Source organism: Carcharodon carcharias, chromosome 5 (assembly GCF_017639515.1).
Source record: "Carcharodon carcharias isolate sCarCar2 chromosome 5, sCarCar2.pri, whole genome shotgun sequence".
NCBI classification, from domain to species: domain Eukaryota; kingdom Metazoa; phylum Chordata; class Chondrichthyes; order Lamniformes; family Lamnidae; genus Carcharodon; species Carcharodon carcharias.
The window spans coordinates 191,829,051-191,847,483 of record NC_054471.1 but is presented as its reverse complement, the minus strand read 5'-3'; the positions used below and the strand labels follow the sequence as shown (position 1 = coordinate 191,847,483).

General features: G+C 44.7%; 1 protein-coding gene across 2 annotated transcripts in view; it reads left to right on the top strand.

The window, feature by feature from the left end:
• The window catches only part of selenoi (selenoprotein I), a 73,385-nt gene that overhangs the window by 34,871 nt on the left and 20,081 nt on the right, over nucleotides 1-18,433 (top strand). For both annotated transcript variants that reach the window (XM_041188012.1, XM_041188013.1), the window contains exons 2-5: nucleotides 1,068-1,136; nucleotides 1,698-1,806; nucleotides 11,790-11,864; nucleotides 17,819-18,081. In XM_041188012.1, coding sequence (XP_041043946.1) covers nucleotides 1,068-1,136; nucleotides 1,698-1,806; nucleotides 11,790-11,864; nucleotides 17,819-18,081 — 516 coding nt within the window. The remainder of the gene's footprint in view (nucleotides 1-1,067; nucleotides 1,137-1,697; nucleotides 1,807-11,789; nucleotides 11,865-17,818; nucleotides 18,082-18,433) is intronic.

The window sequence follows — 18,433 nt, the reverse complement described above, 5'->3', positions numbered from 1 at the left end:
TATGAAATTGAGTTTAGCTTGAGCTTTAATGCGTAATTACTTTTGTTCTTTTGCTGCCCCAACACCCCATTTTCTGGTTTAGTATTTATTGTACTAAGGAATTTTCAATTGTCCACAAACAGCATGCATACAAACTCCAGCCCAAATAATTCCTCTTCTTCCAGCTTTTTGGGGTGTGCTGTTATTTCATGAGTTAGTGCAAGAATCACTTTCAGTTTGGTTTGATGCTTATTTTCAGGATACTTCCATTGGCCTGACATCTGTTCAACAGCTGATGAAGACCGATCCTTTAGGCAGTTTACAAGCTGTTCCATCACCAGCATTTCCCAATTCTGATGAAAGATCTCTAAGTATACTTTAAAAGAAAAATACTGTGGATGCAGTAATTTGAAATGAAGCCAAATAATGCTGTAAACTCTCAGCAGCCTGAATCTGTTCCCCTCTTTCCACAGATGCTGCCTGACCAGCTTAGTGCTTCCAGCATTTTGTGGTCTTATCTTTAAGTGCAGTTGTTGGCAATCTTGGACCAGGACTTTTCGCAATTAAAAATAGTAACCAGGTTCACATGATTCAAATGCTGAGGAACCAGTAGTTGACAGTGACTATAAATTTGTTAGCTGTTTAGCATGATCCTTTTGACTACGTGACCAGAGGTACAAGCTCTGGGAGTTACCTATCCTTGATTCCACCTGCTGCAGATGGGGTAAATTGCAGCAGGCTTGTCTGGGTGCAACGTTATTTGATTTGCTATTGGTGAAGGAAAAGTAGATATGATATTTAACTCCCCCATAAGAGTACAGTAGTCATTGGCTGGCCATTTCACAGCTATTTGCAGTGTTCACAGTAGCCAGTGTATCCCTTCACTCTCATCTGAAGCACTGACATTTAGTTAAATATGCAATAGGAGAAAAATCCAGCAACACAGTTTAGTTATGAAGAAGCCATATTTTGCGCACAGTGCGATTGTGACATTTTTTGTCATTTTAAAAAGTTTAAATTTGCAAATGCTAAGAGTCAGATTTTAAATAAATGTATACATGAGTTTTGTCATCTTATTTCCTTTGCAGTATAGTGCAGTGGACACCAATCCGTTGTCTGTATATGTTATGCACCCATTTTGGAACTCTGTAGTTAAGGTAAGAGCATATTACTACAAACTTTCTGTGTTACTGGATCCTTGTGTGGTTTCTTTATTTTCAGCACAGCATTAGATATTTGAAATAAGTTTGGCAGGAATATTTTTACCAGCATAAGAAAGAAACTACCAGATTTCCTTGTAAAATATTACTTTCTTTGAAGAGAAGTCTTGGGCTTTCTGCCACATCAGAGATAATCTCCTGACTTTGAATGATATTCTAAAATAAGACTACAGGTATAGCAAAGTGCCAGCAGCTTTATGACGCATGGGATAGGGCGAAAGGGCATATTAGGAAGTGGGATTAGGTATTACTGATATTGAGATATTTGCTGAAGACCCAGATGGTGAGAATGACCAGCAACAGTCTTGGGTCGTCATTCGTTGCTAAAAAATGATCCACTGTAAGAATATGCTACTTTAAAATTAAAAAAAAAGCTGACCTGGCCTGATGTATTCAGTATTAGGTTTTTAATTTTTAAATTAAGTATAAAGAATAGTTAACCTACAGTGGAGAATTTCTGGTCCCTCTACTTATCAACCTTTCTTTTTGCTTTTATAGATTTTACCTACATGGTTGGCACCAAATCTGTTGACGTTCTCTGGTTTCATGCTACTTGTGCTTAATTTTTTTATGTTGGCCTATTTTGACTATGATTTTTATGCTTCAGGTAAGAGCTTGGTTTCTGTGTGTGTTTAAAAAATATAGTGGAAGCTAATTAAAGGTAACACATTCTGTAGCTCCACCTCATTTACTTCACAGGGTTCCCTCTGACAACAAGGTAAGACTATCGTGTAACTCAACCAGCTCACTTGTCACCTATTTTCAGTGGATGGCAGACAGTTTTTCTGGCACTGGCAATTACATTGCATTTATTATGTTAATCATAACTGCAGATCCCCATACAAAAGCACATTGCTGGCTTGCTGTTGCTGGCCTGTATGAATTATATGCATAATTAATTGAATCACGCATTCATAACAGTGAGCACAATGCATTGGCACTTGCCCAAGGAGCAAACTACTTCCGCACCTAGTGCCTCCTACTCCTTACATTAAACAGAATGCCGTACATTATGTTGTGGGGTATCCGTGAGCAATTTGGAGGGCCAGAATTGTTGTGAAGCCCCCTCTAACTGCACTGTCATGCAGCCTTACCTCAATAGCTGCTCCTGGGCTCTGTCATATACAAAGGGCAGCCTTACCTAATGATTGGCTCCCCTGCCCTCAACCTGGCAGCTTACGACAAAGCCTTTCTTGCTTCTCCCTTGAACAGACAAGATTCATACATTTCGAGATTTTTGATTCTTTTCTTCCTCTCCATGGAAAAGGTTTTGGGATCGATTAATGTTTGTTGTGTTTTAAAGCAACGTGAGTTTGCCCTTTTGTTTTTTAAAAACAAACTGACCACAAGCATTGAAGATATACAGTAAAACCAGATTGGTCATTTTATAGAATGATGCAGCTGATTATTGAGTATCAATTGTCTTCTCCCAGACACATTAGTCCCCGTTCATTTTGGTTGTAACAGATGTTTTCCTTACAATTACACCCTTCAAAAGAAAAAGGAGAGGTTGTTGATGGGCCACCTTCCAAATTACTAATAAGGGGCAGGACAACATCTGAACCTTCCCCATGGCTGGGAGAATGGAATGAATAGACATGGACAGTCAGGTTTTAAACAAGAGATTGTGAGATATATGTCTGAGGCTTGGAGTTGGAATCATAAATGCAGGAAGTGAGGTTAGTGGTAGTCTGAAAGAACATTGCTCTTTACATGTTGGTAGCTATGAAAGAGCAGCCACTATCTCATGACCCCTTTGTGTGAGTGTGTACACCATTTACAGTGAGTAAAAGTAAGGAGTTAACTACCTACATCAGCTTTCACCACAGATGGCCACCACCTACCTCACAAAGTGTCTCTCTTTGCATCCCAGAATATTTTAAGAGACGAGCAGTGATCTGTCATGTGATCTACCTCTCCATTTTTGAAATATTTAACTTTATTGTTTCTCGATCTGTGCTTGATAACTCCCACTGGCCTTGACCAGGCAGGTTGAGCAGCTTGGGCGTTGAGTAGTTTATCTGTGGGACAGCTTGAGGCACCTGCTCTCCCACCTGTGCATTGGCTGACCTTTGCTTGTGAGATCATAAGTTGATTAGGGCATGTTCGTAGCTATGACACTTTTACTTATTCTCCTGTTGAAGAAAAATCAGATTCTTAAAGCATCGGAACTTTTGTCAGAAATCAGTCCCTTAGCATTAAATGAGTAAGACCTTCATATCCATACTGCCATTGTTTTCCAATCACATTTGCCATAATAACCATTTCTCTATAAATACAAAACATCTCTTCTTAGCTTTGTGCATTTTGCCTGTATGCTGCAGGTGTTCAACTATAAGCATCAAGGCAAGCACATCTTACAATATTATAACCAATGCCACTGACTGATATGTGAAAACACCATGATCACCTTTCCATTTAATGAAGTGTCAGTAGTAACTGTTGAATGAATTTAGCTGACTTGATAGAAGTGGCCATTTTCTGTTACCTCACTTTCTGGACTCCTTGCTGATGCATGTTTCTCTGGTACATGGGCTGCTTTCGATGGCCTCGTATAGTCACTTCTGCTTAAGCTGATGTAAATTTTCCTTCCTATTGGCCTCGAAGTTGAATTGCTCTCTCATTGGGCAACTTGCTTCTGCCTATATCCCTCATGTGCTTGTTCAAGCTGAATCAGTTCTCTGAAACTTGAATTTCTTTCTCTCCCTTCTACTTTGCACTTGGTCTTGTCTCTGTCTCCCTCCCCCACCTCCCCTACCCTCCGGCTCCCTCTTGCGTCGTCCCCCACCCCCCACCCACCCAGCCAAACCACCCCCCCAGCTCTCGGGCTTTCTCGCACTCCCCCTCCCTTGCCCGCTCCCCTCTCCTCCCCTGCCCTCAGGCTCTCGCGCCCGCTCCCCTCCCTTCCCCTGCCCTTGGGCTCTCTTGCCCGCCTATCCCCTCTCCTGCCCCCGGGCTCTCCTGCCCACCCCCCTCCCCTGCCCTCGGGCTCTCTTGCCCGCTCCCCTCCCCTGCCCCTGGGCTCTCTTGCCCACCCCCCTCCCCTGCCCTTGGGCTCTCTTGCCCACCCCCCTCCCCTGCCCTTGGGCTCTCTTGCCCACCCCCCTCCCCTGCCCCTGGGCTCTCTTGCCCGTTCCACCCTCCCCTGCCCTTGGGTTCTCTCGCCCGCTCCGCCCTCCTCTGCCCTCGGGCTCTCCCGCCCTCCCCTGCCCTTGGGTTCTCTCGCCCGCTCCACCCTCCTCTGCCCTCGGGCTCTCCCGCCCTCCCCTGCCCTTGGGCTCTCTCGCCCGCTCCGCCCTCCCCTGCCCTTGGGCTCTCTCGCCCGCTCCGCCCTCCCCTGCCCTTGGGCTCTCTCGCCCGCTCCACCCTCCCCTGCCCTTGGGCTCTCTCGCCCGCTCCGCCCTCCCCTGCCCTTGGGCTCTCTCGCCCGCTCCGCCCTCCCCTGCCCTTGGGCTCTCTCGCCCGCTCCGCCCTCCCCTGCCCTTGGGCTCTCTCGCCCGCTCCGCCCTCCCCTGCCCTTGGGCTCTCTCGCCCGCTCCGCCCTCCCCTGCCCTTGGGCTCTCTCGCCCAACCCCCTCAGCCTCCCTCACGACCGCCCTGTCTCTCTCGGTCCCTTCGCCCTTTTCCATGCTGTCCCGCTTATTTCAGCTCCATTTCTAACACTTATATATTATTGCATCATCAGTAAATTAAAACATTGTTTCCTCTTGTGCTCTATTTGAATCATTTTCTGAAGAACATCGCCCCCATTGCAGGTCCCTCCACAGCACTAGTTTCCATATGGAGCTCCTTCAATTAATTACCACCCTCTGGCAATGGTATTTCAATCAATTTGATAAACAGCGACCAATCTGTTCACTAGTCGCACATGCCAAGTACCTTAACAGCCTCCTGAGCATTAAAGGCTTCCAGAAAATTGAGATACTTTGCCTGGCTACGTGGCTACAATTATCCATCAACTTTGTTTCTTTCAAGATGTAACAACCTCTTATCTCTTAAGGATGATGTAAGTTTTTAGTACTGATTATTTTATTTCCTTTGGACTTGGGCTTGACAAATCTCTTGGATTTTAATTGCAATGTTGTTGCTCATGATTAAAGCTTTCATATGTTTATAAAGTTATAGGATAAGAATGATGTTCCTGAAATACTTTCAACAGTTAAGTTACTTTGTATCAAGTTTTCAAGAGCAACATACTCTGTTGCTTTTACACTTTGCTAATATTTCAGTTAGCTTTCCAGTTCATGAGAATTAAGTGCTTGCATAAATCTTTTATTGTTTCTGCTTCATGACTGGAATTGTATTTTTATCATCTTGAAATAGAAATTAAATATTATAAATAGTTGAATACTCTTTAGACCATGCATTAAAAAAATGACCAGATAGTTGTAAGTTGGTGCAAGTCTCTGAATCTTTTCTGAGCGTTACTTGGAATCTGGAAACCTGAAATTAAAGCTGAGAATGCTGGAAAAACTCAGCAGGCCTGGCAGCGTCTGTGGCGAGAGAAGCAGAGTTAAGGTTTTAAGTCCGTACGACGACTCTTGAGAGCGGAGGAGAAGTAGAAATGTGATGGATATTATACTGTTTATGAGGGGGTGGAGCAAAAATAGAAGCTCAGGGATAGGTGGGAGCTAAGGAGAGGTTGACGAAGATGTCATGGATACATGACAAAAGGAGTATTAATGGTGGTGTTAAAGACCAAAGAAGATGCTGATAGTGGCATGAAGATGAGATAGCAGAATGTGTTAGTAGCAGAACAAGGGTCAGCGCTCTTGTGAAAGTACAACATAGAAACAAGTAACAGATGGCCCCGTGGGGGCGGTGGTTGGGGAAAAAGATTTTAGAAAATGAATGAATAAATTTTAAAAAAAATAATTTTTTTTAAACGGATGAAGAAAACTGGTAAAGATGGAGGAGAGAGTTCATGGTTTGAAGTTGTTGAACTCAATGTTAAGTCTGGAAGGCTGTAAAGTGCCTAATTGGAAGATGAGGTGCTGTTCCTCCAGTTTGCGGTGGGCTTCACTGGAACATTGCAGCAGGCCAAGGATGGACATGTGGGCATGAGAGCAGGATGGTGTGTTGAAATGGCAAGCGACACCCAGTCTGCATTTGATCTCCCCAGCGTAGAGGAGACCTCATTGGGAGCATGAATACAGTAAACCAAACCGAACGAGGTGTAAGTGAAGCAGCTTCACTGAAAGGAATGTTAGGGGCCATGGATGGTGAGAAGGTAAAGGGGCAGGTGTTGCACCTTCTGTAATTGCATGGGAAGGTGCTGTGGGAGGGGGATGAGGATTTGGGTGTGATGGAGGAGGGGACCAGGGTATCACAGAATGTCACAGTGCAGAAGAGGCACTTCGGCCCATCAAGTCTGCACCGACACGTGAGAAACGCCTGATCTACCTACTTAATCCCATGAACCAGCACTTGGCCCATAGCCTTGAATGTTGCGACGTGCCAAGTGCTCATCCAGGTACTTTTTAAAGGATGAGAGGCAACCCGCCTCCACCACCCTCCCAGGCAGCACATTCCAGACCATCACCAGCCTCTGGGTAAAAAAGTTTTTCCTCACATCCCCCCCAAACCTCCTGCCCCTCACCTTGAACTTGTGTCCCCTCATGACTGACCCTTCAACTAAGCGGAATAGCTGCTCCCTGAACACCCTGTCCATGCCCCTCATAATCTTGTACACCTCGATCAGGTCGCCCCTCAGTCTTCTCTGCTCCAACAAAAACAAGCCAAGTCTATCCAACATCCTTCATAACTTAAATGTTTCATCCCAGGCAACATCCTGGTGAATCTCCTCTGCACCCCCTCCAGTGCAATCACATCCTTCCTATAATGTGGTGACCAGAACTGCACGCAGTACTCCAGCTATGGCCTCACCAAGTTTCTATACAACTCCAACATGATCTCCCTACTTTTGTAATCTATGCCTCGATTGATAAAGGCAAGTGTCCCATATGCCTTTTTCACCACCCCACTAACATGCCTCTCCACCTTCAGAGATCTATGGACACACACACCAAGGTCCCTTTGTTCCTCAGAACTTCTTAGTGTCATGTCGTTCATTGAATACTTGTCAAATTACTCCTTCCAAAGTGTATCACCTCACACTTTTCAGAGTTAAATTCCATCTGCCACTTATCTGCCCATTTGACCATCCCATCTATATCTTTCTGTAGCCCAAGACTCTCAACCTCACTGTTGGCTACCCGGCCAATCTTTGTGTCATCCGCAAATTTACTAATCCTACCTCCCATAGAGTCACCCATGTCGTTTATATAAATGACGAATAATAGGGGACCCAGTATAGATCCCTGTGGTACGCCACAGGACACTGGCTTCTAGTCACTAAAGCATCCTTCTGTCATCATCCTCTGTCTCCTACAACTAAGTCAGTTTTGAATCTACCTTATCAAATTACTCTGTATCCCATGTGCATTTACCTTCTTTATAAGTCTCCCATGTGGGACCTTGTCAAAGGCTTTGCTGAAATCTACATAAACTACATCAACTGCACTACCCACATCTGCACAGCTGGTCACCACCTCAAAAAATTCAATCAAATTTGTTAGGCATGACCTCCCTCTGACAAAGCCATGCTGACTATCACTGATCAAACCTTGCCTCTCCAAGTGGAGATAAATTTTCTCCAATAGTTTCCCTACCACTGACGTGAGACTCACTGGCCTGTAGTTCCCTGGCTTATCTCTACAACTGATCTTAAATAGCGGAACCACATTAGCTGTTCTCCAGTCCTTTGGCACCTCCCCCATGGCCAGAGAGGAATTAAAAATTTGGGTCAAAGCCCCTGCAATCTCCTCCCTTGTCTCCCTCAGCAGTCTGGGAGACAAATCACCCAATCTGGAGATTTGTCCACTTTTAAGCCTGCCGATACCTTCAATACCCTGTCACTCCCTATATCAATTTGTTCAAGAACCTCGCAGTCTCTCTCCCCAAGTTCCATACCTTCATCCTCATTCTCTTGGGTGAAGACGGGTGTGAAGTATTCGTTCAACACTCTACCGATGTCCTCTGGCTCCACCCATTGAGTGCCCCCTTGGTCCCTAATGGGCCCTCCTCTTTCCCGTGCTATCCTCTTCCCATTGATGTACTTATAGAATATCTTGGGATTTTCCCTACTTTTACCAGCCAGAGCTTTCTCATTTCCCCCTTTGCTCTCCGAATTGCTTTCTTAAGCTCCACCCTGCACTTTCTGTACTCCACTAATGCCTCCGCTGATTTGCTCCCCTTGTACCTGCTAAAAGACTCTCTTTTCCTTCTCATCGTAACTTGAATATCTCTGGTCATCCATGGTTCTCTGGGCTTGTTACTCCTTCCTATCACCCTAGAGGGAACATGTTGAGCCTATACCCTCCCCATTTCCTTTTTGAACACCCCCCCCCCCCCCTACTGCTCTTCTGTAGATTTCCCCACAGTTAGCTGTTCCCAGTCTACCTTGGCCAGATCATGCCTTATTTTACTAAAATCCGCACTTCCCCCAATCCAAAACATTTTTTGCAACTTGTCTATTTCTTTGTCCGTAACAAGCTTAAATTGTACCATGTTGTGGTCGCTATCACTAAAATGCTCGCCCATCACCACCTCAGCTTCATTCCCCAGAATTAGGTCCAGCACTGCGCTGTCCCTTGTTGGACCCTCTACATATTGACCTAAAAAGTACACATTTCAAGAAACCCACTCCATCCAAGCCCTTAACACTATGTCTACGCCAATTAATGTTGGGAAAGTTGAAATCACCTAATATAATTACCCTATTGTTATTGTTTTTACACACCTCCGCAAATTGTGCACATATTTGCTTCTTAATTTCCCGCTGACTATCTGGGGGTCTATACCACCTAACAATGTGGCTGCCCCTTTTTTATACCTAAACTCCACCCACAAAGCTTCATTCGATGCCCCCTCCAAGATATCACCTCTCCTTACTGCAGTAACTGACTCCTTAGCTAATAATACAACGCCGCCGCCTCTTTTCCCCTCCCGTGTCTTGCCTGAAGATTCTATATCCCAGAATGTTGAGCTGCCAATCCTGCTCCTCCCTCAACCATGTCTCTGTGATGGCTATTGTATCACAATTCCACGTGCCAATCCTCACCCTTAACTCATCCGTTTTACCTGTAATACTCCTGGCATTAAAGTAGAGGCCATCCAGCCTTGCCTTACTCCTTTGAAACTTAATGCAGCTGTACTCCCTCTGACTTGATTGTTTTACTGTATTATGATATGTTCCTATTCTGCTAATATTGTGTCCCTGCTGAATTAGTTTAAACTCCTCCCAACAGCATTAGCAAACCCGCCTGCAAGGATGTTAGTTCCTCTCTGGTTTATATGTAGACTGTCCCGCTTGTACAGGTCCCATCTTCCCCCGAAACGGTCCCAGTGATCCAGGAATCTAAAATGCTTCCTCCTGCACCAACTCTTAAGCCACGTATTCATCTGTGCTATTCTCCTATTTCTGTGCTCGCTAGCACATGGCACTGGGATTACAACCTGAGAGGTCCTGCTTTTTAGTCTACTGCTTAACTCCCTGAATTCTTGATGCAAGACCTCATCCCTCTTTCTTCCTATGTCATTGGTACCAACATGTACCATGACCGCTGCCTTATCACCCTCCCCCTTCAGGATGCCCGGCAGCCGTTCAGTAACATCCCGAACCCTGGCAATAAGGAGGCAACACACCATCCTGGAGTCACGTTGACGGCCACAGTCGCCTCTATCTGTTCCCCTGACCATAGAATCCCCTATTACTATTGCTCTTCCTCCCCTCCTGTATGGATAGGCTGCTTGTGGTGCTGGAAGCTTGGCTCTGGCTGCACTCCTTGGAGGAACCAGCACCCTCATCAGCCCCCAAAATGGAATACCGATTTGCGAGCAGGACCCCAGGGGTCTCCTGAACTACCTGCCTGTGTCGCCGAGGGAACGGTCCCTACAGAATGCTGGTGGGGGTGAGGGAAAATTTATTTGGTGGTGGCATCATACTGGAGTTAGTGGAAATGGTGGAGGACGATTTTTTGATTGCGGAGGCTGGTGCGGTGAAAAGTGAGGGTGGTGGGGGGGGGGGGGGCCCTTATCATGGTCCTAGGAAGGAGGGGAAGGTGTGAGGGTAGAGGCGCGGGGGATGGGTCAGACACGGTTGAGGGCCCTGTCAACCACAGTGTTAGGGGGAAACCTCAGTTAAGGAAAAAGGCGACCTGTCAGAAGTGCCTTTTTGGAAGGTAGCATCATCGGAACAGATGCACCGGAGACGGAGGAACTGGAAGAATGGGAAGTACAGGAAGCAGTGTGTGAGGAGCTGTAGTCGAGACAGCTGTTGGATTGGTGGGCTTGTAATGAATATTGGTGGACAGTCTAGCACCAGAAATGGAGACAGAGAGATCAAGGAAGAGAAGGGAAGTGTTGGAAATGGACCATGTGAAGGTGATAGAGGGGTGGAAATTGGAAGCAAAATTGATAAATCTTTCCAGGTCCAGGCAAAGACATGAAGCAGCACTGATACAGTCATCAATGTACAGAAAAAAAGATCTGTGGGAGTTGGCCTGAGTAGGACTGGAACAAAGAATGTCCACATACCCCCAAAAAGACAGGCATAACTGGGGCCCATGCGAGAACCCATAACCACACTTTTGATTTGGAGAAAGTGAGACGAGTTAAAGGAGATATTGTTCAGTGAGAGAATAAGTTCAACCAGGGGAGGAGAGTGGTGGTGGATGAGGATTGTTCGAGTCTCTGTTCAAGGAAGAAGCGGAGAGCCCTCAGACTGTCCTGGTGGGGGATGGAGGTGTAGAGAGTCTGGGCACCCATAGTAAAGAGGAGGCGGTTAGGGCCAAGAAACTGGAGATTGTTGATATGACACAGGGTGTCAGAGGAATTGTGAATATAGGTGGGAAGAGACTGGATAAGGGGAGAGAGAATGGAGTCAAGATGGGAAGAAATGAGTTCTGTGGAACGGGAACAGACCGACATGATGGGTCTATCAGGGCAATCCTATTTGTCGATTTTGGGAAGGAGGTAGAAGTGGGCCGTGTGGGGTTAGGAGACTGAGGTTGGAAGATGTGGAGGGAAAATTTCTAGAGGTGATAAGGTCAGTTACAGTCCTGGAAACAATGGCTTGATGTTCAGTGGTAGGGTTCTGGTTCAGGGGGAGGTAGGAAGAAGTAGCCATCACATTTCTACATCTCTTTAGCTGTGAAGAAGAGTCATACGGACTCAAAACATTAACTCTGTTTCTCGCTCCACAGATGCTGCCAGCATTTTCTGTTTTAACTTTGAATCCATAGTTGCTTTAGTGCCCAGTGCAACCTGTCAACTGAGTAATTTCAGTTTGTATTATGATTGTAACTATGGCGACTGAGATCACATAAAATGTCTTCCCAACTCCCTGTTAAATTTGACAAAAAAAGAGGCAGTTGAATTCTTTCATTTCAAGCAAATTGCAGATATTGATTTCCGGTAACTTAAAAAAGGAAAACTTTGTTCTGTGACACATTTTGTTGAGCAAATGCTTAGAGAATCTTGATCTCTTGTTGGAGAGTGAGCACATTTTTCCCCCTCTTTCTGTTGCAGGTGCAGGTTATGTGCATGTTCCCAGTTGGGTATGGATTGCTGCTGGTCTCCTAAACTTCACAGCATATACGCTTGGTCAGTGGTTCTCAAATCTTTTGTTGAAGGACCCTTTTTCGAATGGATTAATTATCATGGAACCCTCATCTAAATTATAATACTGTATAATACTCATAATATGAGAGTGTCCCATGTAAATAGTCTTTTAATAATGTTTTTAAGAAAACAAATATTTACCGACCAATATCAGTGAGATGGGTATGCCTGCTTACTGCAGAGTCTGTATATCCTTGGCAGAAGACCAGAGAGAGCAAAAGTCTGCAGAGAACAGAGCACCAGGAAAGCACTAGGGGAGCAGAGGGAGTTTAGAAACACCGAGGAAGCAAAGCACAGAGAAGGAAGGAGCCTGGGGTGGGACAGCACTAGCAGAGCACAGGAGCATTGTGGGAGCAGAGCACATCTCTGGCTGCAACTCACTTACTTACTCTTGACCACGGCGTCCTGGGCTATTGTTCATGTTGCCCATCTGTAAGGCCCCCTGAAGGTGTCTGGGTTCCACGGTCCCAATTTGAGAACCTTTGTGTTAGGTGATACTGCATTCTATTTAGATTGCTAACTTATTTAATACCATGATGGTATTATGAACATATACTTGGAATTGTAATTGAGTTGTGATTATGGTCATCCTGGATTGTGAAGATAACATGCTTCTTTTCTTCACTGCCAACCACATCTTAAAACTCCTCCTCCTCCTCCCCCCCCATCATTCCATTCTCACCTCCAACAAATGTGAGGATCTCAAGGACTTCGATGTCACTTAAGATAGAGACCATGGGGTTAGCTGCCCATGCTGCATCCCTCTTCCACTTGCCAACCAAGCCAAACAGTCTCTTTCCCTAGCCCAAAGCTCACATTTTTTTCCAGTTTCTCTTCCATATACCCCCATATCCTCTCCGAGCTTATCTTATCTCTGAGATGGTGGTCTCTCTGGACCTTAGTCCCACCAAGCTGTTGATCACTCACCTTCCCTTCCTGACCTCCATGGTGTTTTTGACCATTATGGACCATATTATTCTAATTTCACACCAGTCTTGAATCTTAACTGCCATATGAAGTCCATTCGGTAGTTTTGAACTACTGCAAATTAATTCAAGAAGGCCTTTCAATATTTCAAGAACAATAAATGCCAGCGATGCACGCTTCCCAAAAATGAATTGTTGAGAGATAGAGAAGAGAATGGAGGAGGAAAATGTAAGACCCTGGATAGTCTAGTAGTCCCTTGAACTTGTAGTTTAAGAAGTGATCTAGTGTGGCATCAAGGAGCCCTAGCAAAACAGAAGTCAGTGGTAATCAGGGGGAAATGTTTGAACTGGTTGCAGTCATACCTAGCACAAAGGAAAATGATTGTAGTTATTGGAGGTCAATCATTTCAGTCTCAGGGCATTGTTGCAGGAGTTCCTCAGGATAGTGCCCTAGATCCAACCATCTGCAACTGTTTCATCAATGACCTTCCCTCCAGCATAAGGTCAGAAATGGGGATGTCCACTCTGCAATGTTCAGTACCATTTGTGACGCCTCAGATACTGAAGCAGTCCATGCTTGCATGCAGCAAGACCTGCCTCTTCAAGCTTGAGCTAATAAGTGGCAAGTGACATTTGAGCCACACAATGATCATCTCCGACAAGAGAGAGACTAAAGATAGGTAGGTTTGAGCAGAGTCAAAAGGATTTAAAGGAAAATCATGTTTGACAAAAGTGTTAGAATTTTTTGAGTATGTAACTCGCAGAAAAGATGAGGGTGAACCATTGGATGTGGTGTATTTGGATTTTCAGAAGGTTGTTGATAAGGTCTCAAGCAAGAGGTTAAGTAAGCAAAATTAGAGCACATGGGAGTAGGTGTAATATACTATACTGGCATGGATTGAGAATTGATTAACGGACAGAAAACAGAGTAGGAAGAAGCCGGTCATTCTCGGATTGGCAGGCTGTGATTAGTAGGCTGCCACAAGAATCAGTGCTTAGTCCCCAGGCATCCACAATCTATCAATGCTTTGGATGTGAGGATCAATTGTAATATTTCCAAGTTTGCTGATGACACAAAACAAAGTGGGAAGGTGAGTTGTGAGAAGGATGCAAAAAACCATGGCAGATGGATTATAAGGTGGAAAAATGTGAAGTTAACCACTTTGATAGGAAAAGCAGAAATGAAAGTATTTCTTAAATGGTGAGAGATTTGGGAAATGTTGAAGTCCAAAGGGATCTGGGCGGCATTGTTCATCAGTCACTGAAAGCTAATATGCACAGCAAGCAATTAGGAAAGTAAATGTTATGTTGGCCTTTATTGCAAGAGGATGTAAGTGTAGGAGTAAATAGATCTTGCTGCAATTGTATAGAACCTTGGTGAGACCATACCTGGAGTATTGTATACAGTTTTGGTCATTTTTTTATTCATTCAAGGGATGTGGGCTTTGCTGGCTGGGCCACCATTTATTGCCCATCCCTAGTTTCCCTAGAGAAGGTGGTGGTGAGCTGCCTTCTTGAACCGCTGCAGTCCATGTGGTGTGGGTACACCCACAGTGCTATTAGGAAGGGAGTTCCAGGATTTTGACCTAGCGACAGTGAAGGAACAGCAGTATATTTCCAAGTCAGGATGGTGAGTGACTGCTAGGTGGTGCTGTCCCCATCTATCAGCTGCCCTTGTCCTTCCAGTTGGTAGTGGTCGTAGGTTTGGAAGTTGCTGTCGAAGGAGCCTTTGTGAATTCCTGCAGTGCGTCTTGTAGGTGGTACACATTGCTGCTACTGTGCATCGGAGGTGGAGGCAGTGAATGTTTGTGGATGTGGTGCCAATCAAGCGGGCTGCTTTGTCCTGGATGGTATTGAGCTTCTTGAGTGTTGTGGGAGCTGCACTCATCCAGGCAAGTAGGGAGTATTCCATAACACTCCTGACTTGTGCCTTGTAGATGGTGGACAGGCTTTGGGGAGTCAGGAGGTGAGTTACTCGTCACACTATTCCAAGCCCCTGACCTGCTCTTGTAGCCACAGTATTTATATGGCTAGTCCAGTTCAGTTTCTGGTCAATGGTAGCCCCCAGGATGTTGATAGTGGGGGATTCAGTGATGGTAATGCCATTGAACATCAAGGGGCGATGGTTAGATTCTCTCTTGTTGGAGATGGTCATTGCCTGACACTTAGGTGGTGTGAATGTTACTTGCCACTTGTCAACCGAAGCCTGGATGTTGTCCAGGCCTTGCTGCATTTAGACATTGACTGCTTCAGTATCTGAAGAGTCATGCTGAGAATGGTGCTGGACATTTTGCAATTTTCAGTGAACATCCAGACTTCTTACCTTATGATGGAAGAAAGGTCACTGATGAAGCAGCTGAAGATGGTTCGGCCGAAGACACTACCCTCAGGAACTTCTGCAGTGATGTCCTGGAGCTGAGATGACTGAGCTCCAACAACCACAACCATCTTCCTTTGTGCTAGGTATGACTCCAACCAGTGGAGAGTTTTCCCCCTAAGGAAGGATATACTTGTCATAGAGGGAGTGCAGCGAAGGTTCACCAAACTGATTCTTCGCATTGGCAGTATTGTCCAATGAGGAGAGATTGGGCCCGTGTTGTCCAGCTTGGAAGAATGATGGGAGCTGACCTCATTCGAGCACACAAAATTCTTGCAGTGCTCGACTGGGTAGATGCAGGAAGGACGTTTCCCTAGCTGGGGAGTCCAGAATCAGGGGACATTGTCTTAGAATAAGGGCCTTTAGGAATGAGATGAAGAAGAATTCCTACACTTGGAGGGTGATGAATCTTTGCAATCCTCTATCCAGAGGGCTGTGGAGGCTTAGTCATTGGGTATGTTCAAGACAGGGGTCAACAGATTTTTAAATATTAAAGGTAATGAGGGATATGAGGATAGAGCGGGAAAATAGCATTGATGTAGATCAGCCATGATCTCATTGAATGGCAGAGCAGGCACAAGGGACTGAATGACCTACTTCTATTTCCTACACAAAAACAAAAAATGCTGGAAAAACTCAGCAGGTCTGACAGCATCTGTGGAGAGAAAGACAGTTAACGTTTTGAGTTCATATGACTCTTCAAAGCTAAAGGGAAGTAGAAAAGTAGAAACATTTCTACTTCCCTTTAGCTCTGGAGAAGAGTCATATGGACTCGAAACTTTAACTCTGTCTTTCTCTCCACACGTGCTGTCAGACCTGCTGAGTTTTTCCAGCATTTTGTTTTTGTTTCAGATTTCCAGCATCTGCAGTATTTTGCCTTTATTTTCTATTTTTGTGCCTAACCAGTCCCCCTCAACATTCAATGGCATTACTGTAGCTGAATCCCCCACCATCAACCTCATGGGGATTACCATTGACCAGAAGCTGAACTGGACCAGCCATATAAATGCTGTGGCTACAAGAGCAGGAGAGAGGCTGGGAATTCTGCAGTCAGTAATTCACTTCCTGACTCACCCAAAGCCTGTCTACTATCTACAAGTCACAAGTCAGGAGTGTGTTGGAATACTCTCCATTTGCCTGGATGAGTGCAACTCCAACAAGGCTCAAGAAGCTTGACACCATTCGGAACAATGAAGCTCACTTGATTTGCACCCCATCCACCACCTTAAGCATTCACTCTCTCCACCATCGATGCATAGTGGTTGCAGCGTGTGCCATTTACAAAATGTACTGCAGAAACTTGGCAAGCCTCCTTCAACTACACCTTCCAAACCTGTGACCTCTACCACCTTGAAAGAAAAGGGAAGCAGATGGATGGGAACACCACCACTTGCAAGTTTCTCTCCAAGCCGCTCACCATCCTGACTTGGAATTAGATCGTTCCTTCACTGTTGGTGGGTCAAAATCCTGGAACTCTTTCCCTCCTGTACCTATGCCACATGGACTGCAGCAGTCCTAGGAGGCAGTTCACCACCATCACCACAAGGACAATTGGGGATGGGCAGCAAATGCTAGCTTAGCCAACGTCACCTATATCCCATGAAAGAAATTTTTTTTAAAAAGTTGAGATGCTTAAGATGATCAGAAAAATTAATATGGTAGATAGAGAGAAATAACTTTCTCTGGTTAGGCAAGTCTAGAACTTGGCGGTATAACCTTAAAGTTATAGCTAAGCTATTGTGGGGTGATATCAGAAAGCACTTCTTCACACAAAAGATTGTGGAAATCTGAAACATACTCCTCCAAAAAATTCTTGATGTCAGTTAAAAACTTCAAAACTGAGATAGATATATTTTTGTTTGACAAGGGTTTTAAGGATTTCAGTGGTGGGTTGATGGAGTTGATACAGAAAGGCCATTACCTAATTAAATGGCGAGACAAATTTGAGGGGCTGAATGGCTTGCTCCTGTTCCAATGCATTTAAGATGAATACAATAGGAACTTTATTTTTCTTGCTAACCAACATTGGCTTCCAGTTAAGTTTCACTTTGATTTTAAAATTCTCATCCTTGTTTTCACATCCCTCCATGGTCTCGCTGCTGTAAGCTGCTCCAACCTTCAAAGTTATCTGCGCTGCTCCAACTCAGGCCTCTTGAGTATCCCCAGTTTTAATTGCTGTACTGTTGGTAGCCTTGCCTTCAGCTGCCAGCTCTGGAATTTCTCCCCCCCCACCCCATCTCTCTGCCCTCTTCTTTCTCCTCCTTTAAGAGATGCCTTAAAACCTACCCCATTGACCAAGCATTTGGTCATCTGCTCTAATAACTTCTTAGATGACTTGGTGTCAAATTTTGTTTTATCATCCTCCTGTGAAGCACCTTAGGTGTTTTACTATGTTAAAGATGCTGTATAAATACAAACTGTTGTTCAGAGATGTACAGTCAATGTGACATGATTTCCTTTTCCTAACCAGATATTTGCATAACCCAATGAAGAAAAAGGAGGAAGATATAACAATGTTTTTATACCTGGATATGTAGAATATACATACATGGTTATAAAACCAAGATTGTTTCTTTTGGGAAACACTGTGGTGACTCTAACACTGAGTTTATCTCTTTATCAATTTCTGACAGATGGGGTTGATGGGAAGCAAGCTCGGCGGACCAGCTCCAGCACTCCACTTGGAGAACTCTTTGACCATGGCTTGGACAGCTGGGCGTGTATATTTTTTGTAGTCACTGTCTATTCCATCTTTGGACGTGGGGAGGCAGGTGTCAGTGTTCTTACCCTTTTCTTCATCCTGTGGGTGGTGCTGTTTTCCTTCATACTTTCCCACTGGGAGAAGTACAATACAGGAGTCCTTTTCCTTCCTTGGGGATATGACATTAGTCAAGTGGTAAGTGACTGCAAAAATAAAAATATTTTGATTTAAGTAGCAGTTTGTCATAGTGAAATGTCACAAAGTGCTTCGCACAGTTTTGATGTGCAGTGATCGTGTAAGACAAAATAATAGCCCTACCTACTGTGTACATGTGTTTAGTTGTCAATTGAATTCCATTGATTTTTGACACTTCTTTTTTGAAACTGGCACAAAATCTATTGATTGAAAGAAAAATAGCATCCATTAGCACAAGTGATGAATAGAACATTAAGTGTAGGGCATAGAAACTGGCCATTTGGCCCAACTGGTCTAAGCTGCGTTTATGTTCTATACAAGTCTCCTCCCACTTTACTTCATCTAACCCTAT